We start from the raw sequence: 18,397 nt of genomic DNA on the forward strand, positions 1-18,397 counted from the left end.
TGAGTTGGTCAACTATCGGAATGAACTAAAGGTGGTAATTGCAACCCTAGGGGCTGGGAGAATTCCATGGTTATCATATATAAGACACTCCTTTGTTTTGATTGGTATGGAGAGTTAATGGTCTAGTCAGAGGAATCTTGTCCAGCCTTTTCTAAGAAAATCTTGGCAAATATGATTAAAGAGCATAATCTAATGAAATTGTTCCGGTTTGTAAATACTTCTAGCCTAACATATGTTTTTTTGGATATTAAGTCCTTTTACAAATTTGAAGAGGTAATAGATTGTATACAACCAACACTGGCCAAGAATCTGTACCTCCAATTCAGATATGGAACCTTACCTTTAAACGCAATCACAGATAAGTGGGTGAGAGGTCCTACACGCCCTTGCCCTGGATGCCTAGTGGAAGAGGAAACTTTTATTCATGTTATCCTCTTCTGTACGGCATACAAGAAAATTAGGCAGGACTGGATTTTCCGGTTATGTAACAATATGGGCATTAGGAATTACCTTGACTTCTATAGGATCTTAAAGTCAGACACTGACCCAGTTTATGTGACTGCTATAGCTAAGTTCCTGTTTTCCATGTGGAATATTTGTAGAAATCTGCTTTCTAAAGCTTAGAGTCAATTATTGTGATACCACCTAGCTTTAGACTTTAAATAGGCTGTTGAGTACATGGTTGACGCCATTTATGAGATGTGTGTTCGCGAGGGATGTTTTATTGTTTTAAATGGTACCCTTAATTAACATTTTTAATTTATCTTTTATAATCTTTTCCATTGACGATGAATCTTAATAATGAAGAATTGTATTGGAAATGAAATTGATGATTACTATTCCTAACCCCGTGCCAGTTTGAAATGAAAATTGTGTAACTATTTGTGCTTTTATGGTTTGACCGAACCAAAATAAAGTTTTTTAGGAACAAGAAGTAATGCATGCAGACATTTCTAGAAGGGGGGGGGCAAGAAAAGGCACGTACTGGCAAACAGCAGCCATCAACGTTTGGCAAACACACACACGGTTTTGTCCGGCTCACCCATTAACGTGTCACACTGCCTGCAGCGTCTCTTCTAGCTCCACCGAACAGGCTGCGGTAACGCGCTCGGCAGCGGCTTTGAAACGTTGCCCAGCGCCGGTGCCGCAGGTGTGGGAGATGTAGCTGTGCAGGGGCTGACGTCCAGAGACATAACCCCATATGATAATATAGTTGAAACTTTTATAGAAACATTTCAGAAGAATGAGGATATCTCCTCGTGACCACAAAACCACTCCACCAACTGCATGAAAATTCAGCAGCCGAGTGTGTTCTGGGATCTAGAAGTCACCGCGCCGCCGTTCCTGTGCTTGAGGTTAGGTCGGGTTCGCTGCCGATCCTGTGGATGTCGTCGATCACATTTAAAAAAAATAGGATTATTGCGGGATCTCGGTATTATTTTGGGCTGCAGTGAGAGTGGCTCAATGTGACTCAAACTAGCCACGCAGACGGCGCAGCGGGCGGGAATTTCGCAAGAAGCAGGGCAGATATTGTAACATTGTAGCACTAGACTAGAGTCTGAGTGCAGATCTTTAACTGCTTAGCTGCTGCTCCTCGCAAGTGAAGTCTGCTGCGGCCCGGGGCGGACACAGGTGGCGCAGGAGCCTGCTAGCACCTGGCGTAGTGGACAGACAGTTTCAGCGCTGTCAGTAGAGTGCGGGTCATTGTAAAAAATGTGTGACAATGCATTTCAGTGCGGTGTTGCGGAACACCACACTGAAATGCGTTAGCGTCACGCCTATTGCGTGATACTTGACAGGCCTGCAGTCTCTGCCCGGGCAGTCAGACAGTCAGTTGTCTCAGCCACAGGCCGGTTACTCATGATGACTCATCACGTGATGGGGGTTGGTTATAACCGGAACAGCAGCAGTGAGCAGCCTTTGATGGCAGCATACTGCCCAATGCGCCTGTTGGGTTGGCCGAGTGCCTTTCCCTGGCCAGCCCGACTTGCGCAATCTTTAGCATTGCCATATTTATTATTTTGTGTATTCATAGAGCGCAGTCCTGTCACCCAGAGGGCATCCTGGCGCTTTGATCTAGGAACAGTTACACTTTATCCGCTCAAGCAGTTTTTGGAAACAAATGTGTTTTTAACGCTTTCCTGAACGGAAAATAGTCCCTGTGGCTACTCAGAGATAGTGGCAGGGAGTTCCAGAGTTTGGCCGCTGCAACACTAAAGGAGCGGCCACCCATCCTCACTCTCTGGAACCTCGGGACTACAAGTAGATGCGCCGAAGAAAAGCGAAGGGACCGCGAAGCAGAGTACCACGCAAACATATTTTGCAGAGGAATAGGACCCTGTTGATGTACAGCTTTAAACACCAAACACGCAGCTTTATACTGTACCCGCAAGTGTACCGGGAGCCAGTGTAGGTCTCTTAGAGCTAGAGTGGAAGAGCTAGACCTAGGGCGGGAGAGAGCCAACTTGGCGGCCATGTTCTGCACCCGTTGTAGCTTCCCCGTCAGGTTTTTTGGGGCCTCCAGAAGTAGCCCATTACAATAGTCGAGACGACTTAGTATGTTACTTCCGGCTTGGCTTGAGCGGGGAGAAGGGGCAGAACTTTGCGCAACATGCGCAGCAGCATCATGCACGTAGAGGTGGTTTTGTTGACGTGCATGTCGAGCTGTAGGTTTGGGCCAAAGATCACCCCCAAGTTACGAGCTGATTCCGCCGCCAACACTGGCTCAAGGAAGGTGCTAGGCCAAAAATTCTCTGGAAGTGCCCGCGGAATCCGGTCTATGGAACAGTGGAGCACCTCCGTCTTGGAGCTATTAAATTGTAAGGAGTTAGCTCGTAACCAGTCCGCTGTGGCTGCCATGCAGCGGTGGAAGGTATCCAGCGAAACCGCATTGTTCCCTTCCAGAGAGAAGACCAGCTGGGTGTCATCGGCGTAATTAAATGCCGAGACACCAAAAGATTTTATTAGCTGGACTAACGGGCGGAGGTACAGGTTGAAAAGTATAGGGCTGATGGCCGAGCCCTGTGGATCACCCTGTCCTACACTCCTTGGCTCAGAGCAAAATGGGGGGAGTGAAACCAACTGTTGCCGGCCGCCTAGATAGGATATCAGCCAGTCTCTTGCGCCCTCAGTGACCACGCACTCCTCCAGTCTCCTGACAAGGGTCCGATGGCAAACCGTGTCGAACGCGGCCGACATGTCGAGCAGCACTAAAAAGGCTGCCCGACCACTGTCGACACGCGAGCGAAGATTGTCCAATACGGTTACCAGCGCGGACTCTGTCCCGTGTCCGGGGCGGAAGCCAAACTGGGCCTCATCGAGCCAGCCGATGTTCTCCAGGAAACCTGAGAGTGAACGAGTCACCCATTTTTCCAGAATCTTAATAGGAAAAGGGAGCAGAGAGATTGGCCTATAGTTGGAAAGACAGGCCGGGTCCAAAGTTGGCTTCTTGAGCAGAGGTGACACAACTGCTAACTTCCAGCACTCTGGCACAGATGCCAACTCCAAGGACTGGAGACAGATCGAGAACAGAGGCTAAAAAAGTTCTGCTTGAAAAGCCTTCCAAAATTTGGGAGGCAGTGGGTCGAGCGGGGAGCCCGAGGACACCGTATATGCCACATTACAGAATTCCTCAAAAGAGGGGGAAGGGAAAAACCTTAGTTGGGGTCGACTGGAGGGGGTATCCGGAGCTCCCAAGCAGAGGACAGGGGCACTCAGCTGGGGTCGACTGGAGGGGATATCCGGAGCTCCCAAGCAGAGGACAGGGGCACTCAACTGGGGTCGACTGGAGGGGGTATCCGGAGCTCCCAAGCAGAGGACAGGGGTGCTCGGCTGGGGTCGACTGGGTGAACTGCCCGGAGCTCCCAGACTAGGGTCAAAGGCACCCGTCTGGGGTCGACTGGGCAGGCCAACCGGAGCTCCCGCACCAGAGGCACCCGATATACGAGCAGAGTCAGTCGGCTGGGGTCGACTGGGTGAGCTGCCCGGAGCTCCCAGACTCGGGCCAAAGGCGTCAGTCCGGGGTCGACTGGGCAGGCCAACCGGAGCTCCCGCACCAGACGCTCCTAAAAGAGAGCAGAAACAGTCGGCCGGGGTCGACTGGGTGACTCGGTCGGAGCTCCCAAGCCAAGGCTAGAAGCAGTAGGCTGGGGTCGACTGAGCGAGCCAACCGGAGCTCCCAAGCCGAGAGCGGTAGGCAAGGGGTTTGTTAGGCCCTCTAAGATCTTAGCAGTCTATAATGAAGGAGCCAGGGGGATCGATGCCGCATCCCCCAGTCTCCCAATGAGCGGCGGGTTGTGCTGCCCAGGCCAATCAAGGCGCTGGCTGTTTAGCGCGACTCTAGGTAGAGATGGTGGAGCCTGGGACTGGTGCGTGTCCACAGAGCTGGGAAGCAATGTTCACCAATCACCGCATGTGTTTATTGTGAAGCCGTGCAGTGATTGGTCAGAGAGCTCAGCCTGTCTTTAGTCTCTCCTCCTCCCCTCTTCGTTCACGCTGCTGCCATTATATGCAAGGGAGTGGAGCGAGAGAGAGGAGAGCTCCCTGGCCTAGACAGTCCTCCCAATCTTTCATGATGAGAGCCTGCCTTTTGAGGATTCACAGTCTGAAGGACAGAAGTGAAAAGTACAGTCTGAGTGAGTACTCTGCGTTTACTGAAAACAACTGCCTCTGGTGACACCACCTTGTGTGTTGGACTTGGCGTCACTAGACACGGTCCCTCCCTGTTCCCTAGATCTTTGAATCTCACATCGATCGGTCACTCACGGTTCATGATTTTCACTATCACTAGTAGTGATAGTGAAAATCATGAACATTGAGTGACTGATGTGACCGTCCCAGTAGTGTGGCGACAGCGCAGGACAGATGTGGTGGCGTGCATGCCATAATCTATTGTTGACTCCAAGGAGCACAGCTGCCAACTTTGGAGGGGATGTTGAGCCAACGAAATCGAGTCTCGACGGGAAACCAGGTTCTGATTCTGGGGCGGGCATCTGGGCAATTAGTTTACCTTTATCTGGTGCACTGTGACTGCACCCATAAATGTTTCTGAAGGCAGCTGCTAGGCCCTGCTGGCACGCCCGCGCACCTCCGACAAGCATTGCAGCAGCGTGTATGATTCTCGGTGGGTGCCAGCAGGGCCAGCAGGGCCTACCTTCAGAAGCATTTCTATCTACAAGAAAAGTTATATTTTTTAAGCTATGGCCCTGCTGGCTGGCACGCACCGAGAAGCATACATGCTGCTGCAATGCTTCTCAGAGGTGCTTCTCGGAGGTGCTTCTCGGAGGTGCTTCTCGGAGGTGCTTCTCAGAGGTGCTTCTCGGAGGTGCTTCTCAGAGGTGCTTCGCGGAGGTGCTTCTCAGTGGTGCTTCGCAGAGGTGCTTCTCGGAGGTGCTTCGCTGAGGTGCTTCTCGGAGGTGCTTTTCAGAGGTGCTTCGCGGAGGTGCTTCTCAGTGGTGCTTCGCAGAGGTGCTTCTCGGAGGTGCTTCTCGGAGGTGCTTCGCGGAGGTGCTTCTCAGTGGTGCTTCGCTGAGGTGCTTCTCGGAGGTGCTTCTCGGAGGTGCTTCTCGGAGGTGCTTCTTGGAGGTGCTTCTCGGAGGTGCTTCTCGGAGGTGCTTCTCGGAGGTGCTTCGCTGAGGTGCTTCTCGGAGGTGCTTCGCTGAGGTGCCACTCGGAGGTGCTTCTCAGAGGTGCTTCGCGGAGGTGCTTCTCAGTGGTGCTTCGCAGAGGTGCTTCTCAGAGGTGCTTCTCGGAGGTGCTTCGCGGAGGTGCTTCTCAGTGGTGCTTCGCTGAGGTGCTTCTCGGAGGTGCTTCTCGGAGGTGCTTCTCGGAGGTGCTTCTCGGAAGTGCTTCTCAGTGGTGCTTCGCAGAGGTGCTTCTCGGAGGTGCTTCTCGGAGGTGCTTCGCTGAGGTGCTTCTCGGAAGTGCTTCTCAGTGGTGCTTCGCTGAGGTGCTTCTCGGAGGTGCTTCTCGGAGGTGCTTCTCGGAGGTGCTTCTCGGAGGTGCTTCTCGGAAGTGCTTCTCAGTGGTGCTTCTCAGAGGTGCTTCTCAGAGGTGCTTCTCAGAGGTGCTTCTCGGAGGTGCTTCTCGGAGATGCTTCTCGGAGGTGCTTCTCGGAGGTGCTTCTCGGAGGTGCTTCGCAGAGGTGCTTCTCGGAGGTGCTTCTCGGAGGTGCTTCTCGGAGGTGCTTCTCGGAAGTGCTTCTCAGTGGTGCTTCGCAGAGGTGCTTCTCGGAGGTGCTTCTCGGAGGTGCTTCTCGGAAGTGCTTCTCAGTGGTGCTTCGCAGAGGTGCTTCTCGGAGGTGCTTCTCGGAGGTGCTTCTCGGAGGTGCTTCTCGGAAGTGCTTCTCAGTGGTGCTTCTCAGTGGTGCTTCTCAGAGGTGCTTCTCGGAGGTGCTTCTCGGAGGTGCTTCTCGGAGGTGCTTCTCGGAGGTGCTTCTCGGAGGTGCTTCGCAGAGGTGCTTCTCGGAGGTGCTTCTCGGAGGTGCTTCGCTGAGGTGCTTCTCGGAAGTGCTTCTCAGTGGTGCTTCTCAGAGGTGCTTCTCAGAGGTGCTTCTCGGAGGTGCTTCTCGGAGGTGCTTCTCGGAGGTGCTTCTCGGAGGTGCTTCTCGGAGGTGCTTCTCGGAGGTGCTTCGCAGAGGTGCTTCTCGGAGATGCTTCTCGGAGGTGCTTCTCGGAGGTGCTTCTCGGAGGTGCTTCTCGGAGGTGCTTCTCGGAGGTGCTTCTCGGAGGTGCTTCTCGGAGGTGCTTCTCAGTGGTGCTTCTCAGAGGTGCTTCTCGGAGGTGCTTCTCGGAGGTGCTTCTCGGAGGTGCTTCTCGGAGGTGCTTCTCGGAGGTGCTTCTCGGAGGTGCTTCGCTGAGGTGCTTCTCGGAAGTGCTTCTCAGTGGTGCTTCGCAGAGGTGCTTCTCGGAGGTGCTTCTCGGAGGTGCTTCTCGGAGGTGCTTTTCGGAGGTGCTTCTCGGAGGTGCTTTTCGGAGGTGCTTCTCGGAGGTGCTTCTCGGAGGTGCTTCTCGGAGGTGCTTCTCGGAGGTGCTTCTCGGAGGTGCTTCTCGGAGGTGCTTCTCGGAGGTGCTTCTCGGAGGTGCTTCTCAGTGGTGCTTCTCAGAGGTGCTTCTCAGAGGTGCTTCTCAGAGGTGCTTCTCGGAGGTGCTTCTCGGAGGTGCTTCTCGGAGGTGCTTCGCAGAGGTGCTTCGCGGAGGTGCTTCGCGGAGGTGCTTCTCGGAGGTGCGTGCCAGCAGACCCTAGCTTCAGAAACATAACATTTCTTGTAGTTACAAATATGTCTGATGCATGCCGTAATCCTAAGCAAATAGAGCTGCCGTCAGAGGCCCAGGCCTGGGGCGGACCGGCCGGCTGGCGAGGGTGGGGAGGGCCGGTTCATTGGAAAGAAAGTTGGAAAACGACACAAGCCAGTCTATGTGCGTAAAATACGCCAATGCCACCTGCATGATATCACAGAACATGTGACAGTCTCCTCAATATGTGCCTGTCCTATTAGAGAGAAATGATCTAGAAACAAGAGTATTTCGTGACAGTGACACTCGTACAAGACATATCTTACACTTTGACATGCTGTTAAGTTAACTATAATGGCGTCACAAGTACATTCCTAAAATATTTGAATTTTGTCAAGGTTTTAGATGCAATAATCCATATTACGATTGAAACATTGCGTGCAGCATGACGTCAGTACCCATATAGTGATTCACGTGTCCTCATTTTACCACCTGTGCATTTCATGCCCTGATGTCGAATGTGTGCTGTTTTTTATACTTCCCTGGTAGTGCCGCATAGTGTGCACAATAATATTGTGTCATGATGTCTGACTGAAGTATAGGTCTTTCTCTTATTGCACCCGATGTGTCGTGAGGAGAAAGCTATGTAGCATTTTCAGGAAACACTCAAAGTCCTGGCACGTGCTTTACATTGCTTATAAATCACTGGACCACAATTGCACAGATACATATGTACCACATAATATGACTGACAGCTAGAAAAAACAAGCATCGGTATAGCCAATAGGTCTCGCCTTTGGGACCTTATAAGTGTTTAGTTATCCAGCACAATATCCTTGGTGCAACAACTGTTGCATGACTAAACACGTCCCAAAGGCAAGACCTATTAGCTATGCCAATGCTTGTTTTAAATGCATAGGAGTGTGAGTCTCCCTATAAAAGCGTGTCACTTTTTAGGTCTGGCAGCTTATATTTGTGTATTGTGAAAGCCTATTCCGTACAATACCAATGCTGAGATTGGTTTAGGATCAGCCTGTTACATTTTAGTGGTTGCTATTCTTGTCAATCTAATTTGCCTTTGGGTAGTTCTGGCTCGCTTGCTACCCTCGCTTGCCTCCTAACCTGTCCCCTTATCTCTCCCTCTATGATCCTTCCTCTCCGGCCTTAAGTCTGCTGGTCCATAAGACGTGGGAGTTTTTGTTTTGCAGCCAGTTTTTCATTCCTAAGCGTCTGGGTTTAAATCTTCCTTATATGTCCCACTAAGGAAATTCAATATCTTGGTTGTAGAGAACGGTAACAAAGTTTACACTGGCAGGGATTCGATGTGACAATGTTGTGTTGAGGGCGCTGTCTGGAATTCACGTGGGCCTCAGGTAAGAAGGTATTTATTAAGTATATACTCAAGACTCCACCAGGAGCAGAGGTAACCTGTCTCTGCCTCCCACTCACTGAGCTAACTGCCGCTCCTAGAAGACCCACGCTGAGGCACTCTATAGAATCACATGATGCGTGCTGACCTCACTGAGCTATCTGCCTTAGAACACCCACATCCTTTCATAAGATATTGAAGGTACTTTTGGGTATCGTTAGAGCTTTGTCTGTTGTGTATGAACAGTAACTCACTCTGAGCTCTAGTCCACAGGCGCTGCTCTTAAAACTGAGTTGTCATTGCTCTTTAATACAAAGATCCTGTGTGTGTTATTACAGGTGTAATAATCTGAAGATTCAGAGCCCAGAGGTGGTGAAGATTTATAAAGGTAAATATCATTGTGATGATTAGCTCTGAATATTACTGTTCATGAAAATGATATGGTATGATGTGGTGTGGTGTGGTATGGTATTGTATCGTGTGATATGGTATGGGATGGTGGGCTATGGTATGGTGTGGTGTGCTATTGTATGGTGTGGTGTAGTGTAGTATGTTATGGCATGGTGTGCTATGGTGTGGTGTGCTATGGTATGGTGTGGTGTAATATGGAATGGTTTGGTATGGTGTGGTATTGGATGGTTTGGTGTGGTGTGCTATGGTATGGTGTGGTGTAGTGTAGTATGTTATGGTATGGTGTGGCATGGTGTGATGTGCTATGGTGTGGTGTGCTATGGTATGGTGTGGTGTAATATGGGATGGTGTAATATGGGATGGTTTGGTGTGGTGTGGTGTAGTTTGCTATAGTGTGGTGTGGTATGGTGTGGTGTGTTATAGTATGGTGTGGTGGACTATGGTGTGGTATGGTATGGTGTGGGGTGCTATGGTGTGGTGTGGTATGGGATGGTGTGGTGTGCTATGGTATGGTGTGGTATGGGATGGTGTGGTATGCTGTGGTGTGGTGTGGTATGGGATGGTGTGGTGTGCTATGGTATGGTGTGGTATGGGATGGTGTGGTATGCTGTGATATGGTGTGGTATGGGATGGTGTGGTATGGTATGGTGTGGTATGGTATGGTGTGGTATGCTATGGTGTGGTGTGGTATGGGATGGTGTGGTGTGCTGGGGTATGGTGTGGTATGGGATGGTGTGGGATGGTATGGTGTGGTATGGTATGGTGTGGTATGCTATGGTGTGGTGTGGTATGGGATGGTGTGGTGTGCTATGGTATGGTGTGGTATGGTATGGTGTGGTATGCTATGGTGTGGTGTGGTATGGGATGGTGTGGTGTGCTATGGTATGGTGTGGTATGGGATGGTGTGGTGTGGTGTGCTGTGGTGTGGTGTGGTGTGGTATGGGATGGTGTGGTGTGCTATGGTATGGTGTGGTATGGTATGGTGTGGTATGCTATGGTGTGGTGTGGTATGGGATGGTGTGGTGTGCTATGGTATGGTGTGGTATGGGATGGTGTGGTGTGCTGTGGTGTGGTGTGGTATGGGATGGTGTGGTATGCTGTGGTATGGTGTGGTATGGGATGGTGTGGTGTGCTATGGTATGGTGTGGTATGGGATGGTGTGGTATGCTGTGGTATGGTGTGGTATGGGATGGTGTGGTATGGTATGGTGTGGTATGGTATGGTGTGGTATGCTATGGTGTGGTGTGGTATGGGATGGTGTGGTGTGCTATGGTATGGTGTGGTATGGTATGGTGTGGTGTGCTGTGGTGTGGTGTGGTATGGGATGGTGTGGTGTGCTATGGTATGGTGTGGTATGGGATGGTGTGGTATGCTGTGGTATGGTGTGGTATGATATGGTGTGGTATGGTATGGTGTGGTATGCTGTGGTGTGGTATGGGATGGTATGCTGTGGTATGGTGTGGTATGGGATGGTGTGGTATGGTATGGTGTGGTATGGGATGGTGTGGTATGCTGTGGTATGGTGTGGTATGGGATGGTGTGGTATGGTATGGTGTGGTATGGGATGGTGTGGTATGCTGTGGTATGGTGTGGTATGGGATGGTGTGGTATGGTATGGTGTGGTATGCTATGGTGTGGTGTGGTATGGGATGGTATGGTATGGTGTGGTAAGCTATGGTATGGTGTGGTATGTTGTGGTATGCTATGGTATGGTGTGGTGAGGGATGGTGAGGGATGGTGCAGTATGGTGTTGTGTGGTGTGGGATGGTGTGGTATGGTGTTGTGTGGTGTGGGATGGTGTGGTATGGTACAGTGTGGGATGGGATGGTGTGCTATGGTGTGGTGTGATGTGCTGTGGTATGGTGTGTTATGGGATAGGATGGGCTGGTGTGGTGTGCTATGGTATGGTTTGGGATGGTATGGTATGGTGTGGTGTGGTGTGCTATGGTATTGTGGTAAATAAATAAATAATACCTCTATTTTTGACTAGATATAACAATAACAGATAGCTCAATAAATAAGAGTCAAGATTCGAGGTAGTAGGAGTTTGCAGGTTTAATACAGCATAAAGGACAGGAACAGGACAACCTGCACTGGCAAGATCTGGGATGGCTAGCCAACAGGGGGGGCCCCGACAGCTGTCGGGCAGGAGCTGGAATGAGCGCACGCTGTCTTTTAATAACAATACACAAGTATATATACTAAAACAATTGCATTACAGTACATACAGTAGGCGGAACAATGGGTGGGGCCTATAACAGTCGCGAGAGATAAGGATGAAAGTGGGTGTAACAGGAGGCGTGTACATGGACATGTGATGTAAACGTAACAGAATATGTCATAAATGGGGCGGAAACATGGAGGGGGCTACCTAAGGAGCCGGGACCTCTAACCTAGTGGTGCGCGCAAACTGACAATGACGTGTTACTAGGAGAAGCTGGGGGCTATGACTTCTGAGCTAGAAGGAGAGACGAAAGTCTGGAGAGTCAGAGCAACATGTACCTAAACACTATCTAGTATCTGATGTTTAGAGAACATGTTGATAGAATCCAAAAGTTATCAGGGCAAAGGCTAACAGACACTAAGACTGGTGCATGCATTATTCTGCATGTAGTATGTGTTGAGGAATATTAAATGACCATAAATACAGTATTTCTCTTACATGGAGACGTAAAGGCTAGACGATGACTGAAACTATTGATGCGATTCAGTAGCTTAGGAATGCAGAGAAGGAGAGCTGGACTGATAACTGGAATCATAACATACTCTTGGCAGACTGGAGGCAGAGCCAGGACGAGCCGGGCACTGTGAGGCAGGAAGTAAGTGAAGGGTCAGGGATACAGGTGGGGGCTGTATCGCTCCTCAGCGAGGGTTCAGGAGACAGGAGCTGAATCTGAGTCCGGGCCCTTTTGAGGCCTAGAAAACAGGGACTTTACAATGAAATAACGTGCACACTGAGAAACGTGGCAACGTAGCTTTACATAGGCCTAATACTCGTAGCTTTCACGAGAACTGGAAACTGGCATACTAGAGATGGACACAACTGTAATTGCGTCTTTAATCGATCATGGGGAATACATATGCATATTAATCATGCACATACAACATAAGATGGGGAACACGTAGGGACACAGAACATGGCAACATTTACTTTTCCACATTCCCTCCTTGTCACTACGTTTCCATCAGGAAACATCAATATTCATGATACCGTCTATCATTTCATACAGTATCATTTGCTCGTCTCGAATTTTCTTGGAACGGGATCTAGGACGGGACTTGGGACTAGGAATACAAGAGGTAGCACAAATGCCGCAAATCGCAGGGCCACATTGTATACAGAGGCAGCAACTGAATATGATCGCTACTGCAATACCTAGAAATGACAATATTTTCCATCCCCAGGCAGAAATTATACTCCAAAACCAACCGGACCATGTCCAGGTGCCTGGATTCTGGTGTAACTGATGGGCAATTTTATGAAGTCTGGTTATAGCTGAATAAACAGACGGCGCGTTATTAGGAATGAAAATGCAGCAACTAGATCCGATGACTCTACATGCTCCTCCTCTATCGGCCAGTGTGACGTCAAGAACGAGACGATTTTGATCATAGCAGATTGCTCTTCGGTTAAGTTACCTAGAGCAGAGGCAGTCTCATTCACTACTGCTTCAAGGGTTCTGGTCAGTCTACGTATTAACTTACTATTCTGGATAGGTCCTATAAAGAAGAAGAAACCTTTATTGAAATCTGTATACTGTTCTAGAGCAGTTTCAGTTTGATCGACAATCGGGGATTCAATCTCCCTTCTATGTCTAATGTGTACTAGATGTGTGTTTCTATGATAATCAGATGGGGCTAGAAAAACTGGTGGCAGTAGGAAGGCAATGTAACATGTTCCATCCCAATCGAGGGGCAGACGAACATATGCGGTCTGACCACAAACAAAATAAGAATGACGTGAAGCTTTGAAAATAGATTTCCCACTGTCACTATACTCGACAATAGTAGTACAATCACTATGTCCTACATGTACGGAACCGTTATTTCGGACACATAATTCGCCTTTGACTGGTAGTACTGAAATAGCAGGTAAGTCTGGAGTAGGATCAGACTGAACATTCAGGACCATGAATTTCGAAGAATAATTACCCAAATTATAAACTTCATTTTCTAGATCTAACCCTGTTCTGTGGGGAAGACCTTGCTTGTCTGGAAAACATGTACTGTTCAGAAGGGACATATCATTTGAAGATGACGTTAACATGGACCAGGCTCCACATGAACCGTTATGTGAAAATGGATAAGGAAAGAGTGGCAGAACTCCCTTAGGTGTCTGGAAAGGGGGGAGTCGACCACACACCCAACAATTTGTGGCATTGCTGGTCTGGTGTGAATAATGTAACATACGGATAAATGAATTGTTGCGCATAGCAAGACGATAGGATAGTTCGTGAGGAGGCAGATCACTAAACGTGTGCTCTACTGTAGCATTAGAAGACTTATTTACATGAGAAATTGGAAAACATAAATGAAATGCATAACTCGTGCAGGTAACCATCAGGCTGAGAAACAATATAAAACTTAGAAAAACGATACATCGGATAGAGTTTTGACTAACTCTCTCACTATGGGGGTCTATTTCATACATGTCAGATACCTGTCTAACCGTTTCACCTAGGGGAGGACTTAGACAATTAAACTGGCTGACTTATTTTACTAGACCAAAGCATCTTTTTATACTCCTGCTGCGGAGTTTCCTCTAACAGGGGAGGTTTTGAATCAATGTCATTGGCGGGACAGTCCTTAAGAATAGTATCTGTAGAAGTGTTATTTAAAGTTTTAGGTCTTAGTCCGTGAAATTTCTTGACGTGAGACAGATGCACCCAGCCTTTCCTGCCTTCCAACTTCACGGCTGTGCGGGTGGTTAGAAGGACTAACTTCGGCTCCCTCCAGCGAGGCTCCAGCGGACTTGAACGAACAAAATTCCGGACAAGAACCAAGCTTCCTGGAACGATTTCATGCGGTTTCACCTCGGTATTGTCTGGAAATGCGGCGGCAACCTGTGAACGACAAGAGTGTAGGGCAGACATCAAGGAAGCTAGGTAATCTGTCAGCATATTACTGGAAACATCTGTAATACTTCGGGGTCTAGGTGTACCCCACATGTTCGGGGGCGGCCGAATACGACCTCATAAGGGGACAGACCTGATCTGGAATGTGCGACCATGCGCATATAAAATAGGGCGACTGGCAAGGCAACTAACCAGTCTACACCTTTTTCTTGACAGATTTTGGCAATGCGGATTTTCAAGGTTTGATTATGTCTCTCTACGAGACCGGCTGCTTCTGGATGGCGTACACAATGGAACTTCCACTGGTACCCTAACAAAAGGGAAACGTGCTTCATTAATTCCAATGAGAATGGCTGGCCGTTATCAGAATACACGACCCCAGGGAGTCCATAACGGGGGAAGAATTCACGAACCAACTGCTTGGCAGTGGTTGCGGCTGTGTAATCTGGGACTGGATATGCTTCTGTCCACCTGGACAAAGCGCATACAACTACAAGGACATACTTGAAACCTCGACATCGCTCCATCTGAATATAATCCATCTGGAGGACTTCAAAAGGGTGGTCAGGAGGCTGGAATCCACCTTGTTCCACCGGGACACTTTTACCTGGATTGAACTGGCAACATATCATACAAGTACGGACTTTCTGCTTGGCTGCAGCTCGTAAATGCTTGTTAAACCAAATGTTCTGGATACTGTCTAACATGGCTTTTTCTCCTAAGTGTGCTGGACTATGTGCGGTATTGATAATGACTTGAACCATTGAGTCGGGGAGAAACCATGTGGCTTTTTCCTTCGTCAACCATCCCTGATCTGTCTGGACCCCTCCTTGTTCGGACCATTTCTTGATTTCTTCGGGAGTAGCATGTAACTGGATATCTATGACATCCTGAGTAGGGTCCTTAACTGTCATACAAGTAGTCTGTTCTAGAGTGGATGTTGGTGTCTTGTTAACTGGTATGTCTGGAGTCTGAGCTGTAAGCTTGGCTGTTCGATCTGCTAGATCATTTCCTTGAGAAATAATGTCTGTAACTTTCGTATGTGCTTTGCATTTCATGATGGCAATAGATGTCGGTAAATGTATTGCATCTAACAGAGCTTGAATGAGGAGACCATGCTGAATCTTGGTTCCATGAGAAGTCATGAAACCTCTCTCCTGCCAGAGCACTCCGAAGTCGTGTACAACTCCGAATGCGTAGCGTGAATCTGTGTAAATATTAACTTTCAGGTTCTTGGCATGTATGCAGGCTTGTGTCAGAGCGACTAGCTCTGCTGCTTGAGCAGACAGGGTGTCAATACGGTGTGTTTCAATAACTTCAGTGTCAGTAGTCACTGCATACGCGGCTACTAGTTCTCCTGTACTCGTTCTCATACATGAACCATCCACATAAAGTGTCAGGTCGGGATCTGATAATGGAATATCTGTCAGATCTTGTCTTGGCTTTGTCATAGTGTTAACAACTTCCACACAATCATGTGTGGCAGGATTTGAAGTAACTGACGGTAACAGTGTAGCAGGATTTAAAACGTTGCAGCGTCTGATTTCTATGTGTGGCTGGAACAGTGTCAATTCATAACCTGTCAAACGTGCAATTGTCAAGTGCTGGGTCTGTGTTCGGTTTAAAAGAACTTCCACGGAGTGTGGAACTTGTACTGTCAAGGAATGTCCTAATACTATAGAATCACTTTGTCTGATAGCTAGTGCTGTGGCTGCAACTGACTTGAGGCACGCAGGCAGAGCCTGGGCTACTGGATCTAGGGTGCTCGAAAAATAAGCACAGGGCTTGTATTGTCCTGCTTGATCTTGTGCAAGAACAGATAACGCTGTACCATCACGTTCTGTGACAAAAAGTGTAAAAGGCTTACTGTAGTTCGGTGTAGCTAGAACAGGAGCTTGGCATAAAGCTTTCTTTAACTCATTGAAACTAAGTGCATGTTCAGATGTCCAAGGGAGGACAGTCGATACGGCTGCCTCCTGTGTCGTTAACTGTATCAGTGGTTTAGCTAGAAATGCATACTGAGGAATCCATTGTCTGCAATAAGAAGTAAGGCCGATAAAAGCACGTACCTCCTTCTGTGTCTTGGGCTGAGGAAGACTCGCTATTAACTGGATGCGATCGGGTGTCAACTGCCTACCCCACTTGGACAGTAAGTGGCCTAAGTAGATCACTTGCTGGACACAGAATTGAAGCTTTGAAGGAGACACCTTGTGCCCCATCTCGGCTAGGAAATACAGGACTGTAAGTGATGCTCGCTCGCAAGCACGTTCAGAACGGGCTGTGATCAGTAGATCATCGACATACTGGAGCAGGGCAGTGTCAGTTGGCATGTGAATGTTGTCTAGTTGTCTCTTAAGTGCTTGACTGTAAATGCTAGGACTTTCTGTGAAACCTTGAGGAGCTCGTGTGAATTTATAGCTCCTTCCATTTAAACAAAATCCGAAAAGGAACTGGCTGTCTGGATGAATGGGGACACTGAAAAATGCGTTTTTGAGGTCTATTACTGTAAAGAATATTGCCTCAGAATCGATGGCTGTCAATAGAGATGAGATATCTGGAACAACTGGGTACTGGGGAATGATACATTTATTAAGTTCTCGAAGGTCAATCACTAATCGATATACTGGAGGTGCATTTGGATCAGTACGTTTCATGACTGGAATGATAGGAGAATTACATACATTGGAGTCAGTTTCTACAACTACTCCTTGAGCAATGAGCTCGTCAATAATTTTGGATAAGGCTGCTACAGCCTCAGGTGGCAATCTGTACTGTCGGATTCGTGGTAACACTACACCTGGTTTGAGAGTCACACGATGGGGTGTGATTTGCATAAAACCAACATCAGTTGGACCTTGCGCCCATAGATGCTGGGGAACATTCAGTAATCTTGGATCAAAATCACGTAATACATAGTGACCCTTAAAGTCACGTAAAAACAAACGTATTCCTTCTGGGGAGCAGCAAATAACTGCACCTAATGCTTTCAGTGTCTTAATACCTAACAAATTTTCTGGACATGACTTTGTAAGCAATAGATCAGTAGTTCGGGACAATGGACCTACTTCTAGAGTAACTGGTTTAGAAATCTCGTTTACAATAGGCTTTCCTGAAAATCCAAGGGAAACATTTCTAGAGCCTGAGAGCGGAGCCCCTGGAACCTCGTCGTGACTAATAGTCGTCCTACTTGCCCCTGTATCAATCAAAAACTTTCTGTCTTTCCCCAATACTTGACTATGTACATAGGGACCTTCTTGATCTACAGGAATCTCGATGAGAGGCAAGCCTACCTCCCTCTCTAGGCTGTTTCATGAATACGCTTGATACTCTGGATACTCTGACTGTGCATACTGGTACATCTGCTGTGTAACATGTTGTGTTGCAGCTATAGGCTGCGGTGCTGGAACTGTCTGTTGTGCATTCTGTGGCTGAGAAGTCTGTGAAACTTGTTCTTGTCTAGGCGGACGTGGTCTTTCTTTAGTTTTACCAGTGGCTATATTGTGTTTCAGAACTGCACACTCGTTTATGAAATGACCTGGCTGTTTACAGTAATTGCATGTCCCTTTAACGGGAGCTGCAGGATGACTGGCTTGATTTGGACCCCTCTTCTGACTGTCTTGAGGAACAGATTGTGCAACTAGTACTTTCATTTTCGTGTCTTTCATACGTCTTCTCTCGTGTTCTTGCTCTTCTCTGATTCTATTCTGGGGATACTGGAGCATCTGTAACATCTGGGACGGAGTACTAGCTTGCCATGTACTTTCGACTTTCAAAACTCGATTTTTAACTTGTGGACTTGAATTCTCGACTAGTTTAGTAACAAAAAGATGAGGGTATGACTCGCTACTCGTCTTCAAACCACTGTTTATTATGAAACATTTCTCAAATCTGGAATAAAAATCACTAGTGTCTTCGTCTTGTTTCTGTTTACAGGCTGAGATTGCATCCCAGTCTTCCTTTTTAGTGGCTAATAATCTAGGCAAAACTTGTATTAATAGTTCAGGTAATTCTTTACATTTGTCTCCAAGACCGGTACCTGGTACTCGTATCTTATCTTCAGCTTCTAGAGCTGTCCAATCGATCTTTTTCTCTCCCACCTCCCAATCTTTTTCCTTGAGTTTCTCATATATGCCCGCAGGCAACAGGACTTTTAGCATTTTAATAATATCTGGATACGTGTATTCTCCCATACGGAGCATGTCTTTTAATTCTCGGTGGAACCCTGCTGGATCTTTGTCGTGACAGGGAATTAATTTCTTCATCTCTAAGAGTTCCATCTTGGTAACTGGGGTGTAAACAAATACTCGTTG

At 48.1% G+C, this 18,397-nt stretch overlaps 1 protein-coding gene across 1 annotated transcript in view; it reads left to right on the top strand.

Moving 5' to 3' along the window:
* LOC144754109 (E3 ubiquitin-protein ligase TRIM39-like) overlaps positions 1 to 18,397 on the top strand; it is a 113,467-nt gene that overhangs the window by 76,453 nt on the left and 18,617 nt on the right. The window contains exon 5 of the mRNA XM_078641674.1: positions 8,940 to 8,989. Coding sequence (XP_078497800.1) covers positions 8,940 to 8,989 — 50 coding nt within the window. The remainder of the gene's footprint in view (positions 1 to 8,939; positions 8,990 to 18,397) is intronic.

Source organism: Lissotriton helveticus, chromosome 5_1 (genome assembly GCF_964261635.1).
Source record: "Lissotriton helveticus chromosome 5_1, aLisHel1.1, whole genome shotgun sequence".
In the NCBI taxonomy this organism is placed as follows: domain Eukaryota; kingdom Metazoa; phylum Chordata; class Amphibia; order Caudata; family Salamandridae; genus Lissotriton; species Lissotriton helveticus.